This window comes from Barbus barbus (assembly GCF_936440315.1).
Source record: "Barbus barbus genome assembly, chromosome: 25".
Classification (NCBI taxonomy): Eukaryota; Metazoa; Chordata; class Actinopteri; order Cypriniformes; family Cyprinidae; genus Barbus; species Barbus barbus.
The window spans coordinates 282,501-290,000 of record NC_136753.1 but is presented as its reverse complement, the minus strand read 5'-3'; the positions used below and the strand labels follow the sequence as shown (position 1 = coordinate 290,000).

General features: G+C 45.4%; 1 protein-coding gene across 8 annotated transcripts in view; it reads right to left on the bottom strand.

Moving 5' to 3' along the window:
- LOC306844750 (kelch-like ECH-associated protein 1B) overlaps nucleotides 1-7,500 on the bottom strand; it is a 13,023-nt gene that overhangs the window by 2,979 nt on the left and 2,544 nt on the right. For 7 of the 8 annotated variants that reach the window (XM_079377129.1, XM_079377123.1, XM_079377127.1 and 4 more), the window contains 4 exons: nucleotides 6,685-7,453; nucleotides 5,620-5,865; nucleotides 1,593-2,269; nucleotides 371-576 (listed from right to left, as the gene is read on the bottom strand). In XM_079377129.1, the coding sequence (XP_079233255.1) occupies nucleotides 371-576; nucleotides 1,593-2,269; nucleotides 5,620-5,865; nucleotides 6,685-6,996 (1,441 nt within the window). In that variant the 5' untranslated portion in view covers nucleotides 6,997-7,453. The remainder of the gene's footprint in view (nucleotides 1-370; nucleotides 577-1,592; nucleotides 2,270-5,619; nucleotides 5,866-6,684; nucleotides 7,454-7,500) is intronic. The other variant, XM_079377130.1, reaches the window with a different exon arrangement.

Genomic DNA, 7,500 nt, shown 5'->3' with positions numbered 1-7,500 from the left:
TAAAGCATCTTTTGTCCTCGGTGCTCTTGAGCAGAGTTTCTCAGGAGCTTTGCAGGAGGTTTCTTGAAGCGTCTTGGAGACACAGTTCTTCTGGATTTAGTCTCAGTTTGTTCTGTTTCTTCATGTCATTCCAGACAGACTGATGATGATCAGATCAGATCTCAAACATCTCACTGGATTATTACAATTAATGGCTAAATGAAGGTTTGGAAATGTAAACTGATATTTCCTACCGACACACTCCAGCAGAAGATAGAAATAACTGACTTAAACCATGTTTAGCTGCTGAATATACTAGTGTTCTGATCATTTTGGCCAGCGCTGTAAGTGTTCATTCCCTGTAAGTGTTCATGTTTCTGTGCGGTCTGACCTGCGCCGCTGCGGACCGTGTTCATGGAAGCGATGCTCCTCCACTCGTCTCTCTCGGGGTTGTAGCATTCGGCGGAGCTCAGCCGGTGCGTGCCGTCGAAGCCGCCCACTGCATACAGCAGCCGGTTGATCACGGCCACACCGACACCGATCCGCCGACACAGCATCGGCGCCACCAGCTGCCAGCAGTCCCGCTCCGGATCATACCTGCACACAATCACAGCCATCAGGAGACGGAGAGACTGAACACAAACGCACGACAGCTGTCACTGATTTACCTGAAACTCACCTGAGTCTTCATAACTCCAGTGACTCACTCCAAAGTTCAGTGTTTATCTATCTATTAATAGCTGTTTCCACTTCCTTCTACTCACAGAATAATGTTTGTCATCTGTTATTCATCACTAATCTCCATAAATATCACAGAGGAAGTGTCACAACAGATCATTGTTATACGGTTGCAAAAGGCTTTTAGGTGTTTTCCTGTGTCTGGCGTGAAAAGATGAAAACGATGCATGTTGTTTTTTCCCCCAAGTACGCTGGGGTCCGCATACAGTGCACATGATGCTTATTTAGCCATCAACACAGTACATGTGAAGCCTGACTAAGTGTTCATGCTTTGATTTTTTCCCCAAATGCACATTAAACCGTATCGCGAGCTGCATGCGTGTAAATAAACACAGAGCTGCGCTCCCTCTGAAACACGCAGAGCATCAGATCACCTACTTATTTAATTAAATCAGTCTTTTTCAAGCACACAAAAAAGCCATGTTACAATATCAATTTTATTTTGACTGGGCAGACGCTTTGAAATCTGACCTGGTAAGAAGCCATATCATCTCACAGAAGGATTTATTTCATACACTCAACTGACGTTATGAAGTGAGTTATTAAATGTGGTATTTTCACGTGCTTTCAAACAACTTTCATTAACGCAGCGTGACTTCATAAAATCAATGTATAATATTGACGATATCGTCTGTGGTGTTTTTAGCATGTCTCGTGTAGTAAATGCTGCTGAAAGCACCTGATGGAGATTTACTACTGATTACTGAACTGGCTTTACTGACAAGATGCGCATGACAATCGCATTCGATTAATCGTGCAGCCCTAGTCAGTATGCAGTTTTCCCTATTGCTCGCGTGCCAGTGATTAACCCTCTGCGTGCCATGGGTTACCGACCACTAGTCTAGATAATAAAGATAAAACACACACTGTCTCACCTCTCCACGCTGTTGTGATGGACGCAGCCGTGTGAGCCGCCCACGGCGTAGATCATGCCGTCGATGACACCCAGGCCGATGCGGTTGCGCGGCACGCTCATGGGAGAGCAGGGCAGCCAGCAGTTGTTCATGGGGTTGTAACAGTCCAGCATGCTGGAGTCCATGTTTCCGTCCGGAGCGTTGTTCCTGCCGCCGACCGCATACAGCAGGCCACTGATGACGCAGGCCGCCAGTCCGCTGCGGGGCACCTGCAGATCAGCCAGCCGCAGCCAGGCTCCGGAGCAGGGGTTAAACGCCTCCAGATAGCTGAGAGACTGTCGGAAGTAGCCTCCGACCGTGTAGATAAGCTGTGGCACCTTAGGCGTCCGGCAGGGGATGACTTTTGTGGGCTTGTGCAGCGTGAGGTCCTGGAAGATCTGCGACAGGTAGTCTTTGCTCTGGGCGTCCCAGTCGAAGCGCTCCAGCTGACGCTGCAGGAAGAGCGGTGTGAGCGAGTGGCAGCGGACGGCCTGCAGCAGCGCCTGCACATACAGACGCCGGTTCTCCTGGTCGTACTGGACCCACTCCACACACGCGTGGAACACCTCGGACTCGCAGCGCACATTCAGCTCATCACGGCTGATCAGCGTCACCAGCTGGCAGTGAGACAGGTTGAAGAACTCCTCCTGCGTGGCCACCTGAGAGAGACAGGTGCGGTCAGACTCCACTTCCAAGCGCTCGCACGCACACGCACGCACACACACCGATCCTTAGGAACAACACTGAGTGTTCAGTATGGGGTGAACGGTCACGAGGAATCAAGACCACTTGATCAAAGTTCACCGTTAAACTTCTCATCCAAATTAATCTAAACATCAAAAACGACTATTTAACATCTAGAGCTGCACAATTTTGGATAAATTCAGAATCACAATTTTTGTCTCAATAGAGATCACAATTCTCCCATGATTCTGAACTAAACAAAATAATGTTTGACAAAATATTATTACTTCAGTCTATTTTAAATGTTTAATTTGAATGAATTATTAAACAGTTTAATATGTGCCCCTGGAGCACAAAAGCAGTCATGAGAGTAGCACAGGTACAGTGGGGCAAATAAGCATTTGATACACTGCTGATTTTTCAAGTTTGCCCACTTACAAAGAATGGAGAGATCTGTCATTTTCATCTTAGGTACACCTCAACTGTGAGAGACAGAATATAAAACAAAATCCAGAAAATCACATTGTATGATTTTTTTTTTTTAATAATTAATTTCCATTTTATTGCATGAAATAAGTATTTGGTACAGAAACCTGTGTTTACAGTTACAGAGGTCAGAGGTTTCCTGTAGTTCTTGAGCAGGTTTGCACACACTGCAGCAGGGATTGTGGTCCACTCCTCCATACAGGTCTTCTCCAGATCTTTCAGGTTTTGGGGCTGTCGCTGGGAAACACTGAGTTTCAGCTCCCTCCATAGATTGTCTATTGGGTTCAGGTCTGGAGACTGGCTAGGCCGCTCCAGGACCTTTTAAATGCTTCTTAGCACTCCTTAGTTGCCCTTGCTGTGTGTTTGGGGTCATTTTCATGCTGGAAGACCCAGCCACGACCCATCTTCAGTGCTCTTACTGAGGGAAGGAGGTTGTTGCCCAAAATCTTGCGATACATGGCCCCATCCATCCTCCCCTCAATACGGTGCAGTCGTCCTGTCCCCTTTGGAGAAAAGCACCCCCAAAGCATGATGTTTCCACCCAATGCTTCACGGTTGGGATGGTGTTCTTGGGATTGTACTCCTCCTTCCTCCAAACACGGAGTTGAGTTGAGCAAGTGGAGTTTACACCTAAAAGTTATATTTTGGTCTGATCTGACCACATGACCTTCTCCCATGCCTCCTCTGGATCATCCAGATGGTCTTTGGCAAACTTCAGACGGGCCTGGACATGTGCTGGCTTGAGCAGCGCTGCAGGATTGTAATCCATGACGGTGTAGTGTGTTACTAATGGTAACCGTTGAGACTGTGGTCCCAGCTCTCTTCAGGTCATTGAGCAGGTCCTCCCGTGTAGTTCTAGGCTGATCCCTCACCTTTCTCAGGATCACTGATACTCCACGAGGCCAGATCTTGCATGAAGCCCCAGTCCGAGGGAGATTGACAGTCATTTTGAATTTCTTCCATTTTCTAATAATTGCGCCAACAGTTGTTGTCTTCTCACCAAGCTGTTTGCCTATTGTCCTGTAGCCCATCCCAGCCTTGTGCAGGGGTACTTCTCAATATTTCTCCTCGCTTCCTCACTCCTCCGTCCTCCGTCCTATGACCCGGAAACCGATCGAGCTTAGCCATCTTGAAGGACATCTCAATTCTCTAATTGCACCGTGAGGAGGCGAGGAACGAGGAGTGAGGAGCCTTCCAAAGGAGCTATGAGCGAGGATACACAGGTGTATCCTATGCGGAAGTCTTTTTCATCGAAAAACCTGACGTACGTGTAAATTCTCCTCCCCCTTCTCATCTGTTGTAGTAATTTTTAATTTATATTTTACCTTTGCAATTTAAATAAACCATACATGTCATATATTTCAACAGGGCATCTTGCTTTATTAATGTTTATTTTGAAAGTCTTAAAAAAAAAAAACTTTAACATAAGGGCAGATCCATTTTGCGCAGCTGATGACGCTCTAAAGTGATGCTAAAGGGAGCGAGGATATATCATTTCACTTGATTCAATTCCTCCATCCTCGCGTCTTTTATGTGCATCCTTCCCTCGTATCCTGAAGGGGTGGAGCTAAGATGCGAGGAAAGGAAACGAGGATGCACAAATAAGAATTGAGAAGCACCCCAGGTCTACAATTTTATCCCTCGTGTCCTTAGACAGCTCTTTGGTCTTGCCCACAGTGGAGAGGTTGGAGTCTGATTGATTGCGTGTGTGAACAGGTGTCTTTTATACAGGTAACGAGTTCAAACAGATGCAATTAATACAGGTAATGAGTGCAGGATAGGAGGGCTTCTTAAAGACAAACTAACAGGTCTGTGAGAGCCAGAATTCTTGCTGGTTGGTAGGTGATCAAATACTTATTTCATGCAATAAAATGGAAATTAATTATTCAAATCATACAATGTGATTTTCTGTATTTTGTTTTATATTCTGTCTCTCACAGTTGAGGTATCTACGATGAAAATTACAGATCTCTCCATTCTTTGTAAGAGGGAAAACTTGAAAAATCGGCAGTGTATCAAATACTTATTTGCCCCACTGTATATTTGTAGCAATAGCCAACAATACATTGTATGGATCAAAATTATACATTTCTCTTTTATGACAAAAATCATTAGGATATTAAGTAAAGATCATGTTCCATGAAGATATTTAGTAAATTTCCTACCGTAAATATATCAAAACTTAATTTTTGATTAGTAATATGCATTGCTAAGAACTTCATTTGAACAACTTTAAAGGAGATTTTCTCAATATTTAGATTTTTTTGCTCCCTCAGATTCCAGATTTTCAAATAGTTGTATCTCAGACAAATATTGTCCTATCATAACAAACCATACATCAATGGAAAGATTATTTATTCAGCTTTCATATTTAGTTTATTCAGCTTTCTGATTGTATAAAGATTTTTACAGATTTGAATGAATTCTGGTATTTTTTTAAAGGTGTAATAGACACGGGTGACTCATTGTCTTTTAAAAATGGGGTCGCATGGGTGTTTGAATCGAGATCATGATATTTTAATGATTAATCGTGCAGCTCTAAAGACGCTATGAAAACGAGCGTCCTCATTCACGCGTCAGAGATCAGAAACTCACTCTGTTCAGACCGTGAGGAGAAAGCAGGACAAACATTACTCCTGAACAGCAGAAGAACTCCCAAATGCGTAGAAGTGTGTAAAAGATTGAGCTGTTCCTGTCATAAGACTATTAAAATGACTTAAAATGATTACGATTGTAACATTTTGATCGTGGAACTAAGCCAAATTTGTGTTGTATTTAGATGAATGGTGCAGGTGATGGACAGGTAAAGGCTCTGGTCGCAGGGCTGTGTGTGACTGACCTGGCTGAAGTTCATGTAGATGTACTCTCTGGCCTTCTGATGAAGCTCGGTGCAGCCGATCTGCTCGGCGAAGCTGGCGATGCCGATGGCGTTGCTCGGGTCGAGCTGCTGCACGAGGAAATCACAGCAGGCCTTGACCACGCTGTCGATCTGGTACATAACAGCCCCGTTCATCACGTGAATCACACACTTCTCGCCCACAGAGATGCTCGCCGTGTACGCGAACTCGATGAGCCGGCCCATGACCTGAGAACAACCAGACACGTCTCAGACATGTGTGTGAGAGAGCCATCACCCAGATCTGATCCAGGACCAGGGTGCAAATTACGGGGGTTTGACCCCTTAAAGGCGGCTTGATCCCCCTGATGGACGTCAAAACTAGATGTAGGGGGGGCCAGATAGAAAGTAGGCTAGCCTATGCATAATATATTGATTTACTTGTAAATATTCAGATGCAGTTCTATAGCCCTGACTGGTATTAAAATGTAATTTTGGCAGCTCCTGGAATGGGTTGTATTGGCAGGACCTGAGCAGTTAAAGAATACCCTAAATAACCCTAACATCAACAGCGACACTGAAACGTGAGAACTGCATGTATTACTAACACAAACACTGCCTGTTTTCTTTCAAAATCCTCATTGGCTGGTAGAAAAACTAAAGTTAGGTTACTTAAGGTAAGAAGAAGATATGGTATTATTTTTGTCTATGAGATCAGCAATCAGACAGTGTTAGTCAGACGATGTAAGTCACTTAAAATGAACTGTTGATTTAAATCAATATCACGTTTGCAAACTCCCTTAATCATTGAAAGCTGTCACTCTCATTAGTTCATCGTGATCTCACAAAGTTATAATCAACGCAGCTCTCTACACCGCAGTCAATCTCTTATTTACACCCTGTGTTATAGTGAGAGGATATGTCTGATGCATACTGAAGCTCCTCTCAGCGCAAACACAAATATGTGTCCCTGCAGCACAAAAGCAGTCATGAGTAGCACAGCTATATTTGTAGCAATAGCCAACAATACATTGACTCAAATACGGCTGAAATGGTCGTAACCCTTACCTTGGGGTGGATCCCCTCGATGGGCACCACCTCCATGCCGCACTCCTTCAGGCCGTTGGTGAACATGGCGCGAAACACCGGCGAGGACGAGGCCAGCACCACCTTATGAGCCACAAAGTCCACGGCCTCCAGCTGGTTGTATTTGACCCGGAGCGTGACGTCGCAGAGCTGGCGGTCCAGACGCAGCTCGTTCATGATGGAGAAGGCGGCCGCCGTGTGGCTCTCCAGCGTGTAGCTGAAGACACGGTGACCGTTCCTCGCCGACGGAGTCACCTCCGCCTTACACTCCGTCATACCGGACGCTGCGTACATGCTCACCGGCCGCGGCTCGGCCCGCGCATCCTTGCTCGCCAGCCTCGAGATCGGCGTGAGATCCGGACGCTCTTCAGACTGCGCTTACGAAGCACTCCTGCTCATTCTCAGGGACTCGCATGCTTCTCCATTCCACACACAATCGCTTTGATTTGACTGAGGACTCTGTTTAGATGCTTCACCATCACCAACCAGGAAGAGCACAGAGATAAACGCTCCCATCCAACCGGTCTGTCTTACATATCTGTGTCTTTTCCTCGAGGGGAGGAGAAACTTCTAGAGCACGTGAAGTGAAACTTTCTGAGCAGGAATGGCTTCAATGGGAAGACAAACCCATCTAAAACTAGCATCTGATTCTGAAGGCTGGATGTCTCCTGAAGTCTCTTGGATTGAGACTCGTTAGAGGCAGGCTCGTTTCAGGAGTTTAATGATGTTGATCTGTTTCCTCAGTTCAGTCCTGAAAAAAACAGAAAACACAGGGACATTTAAACCAAATGACATGAA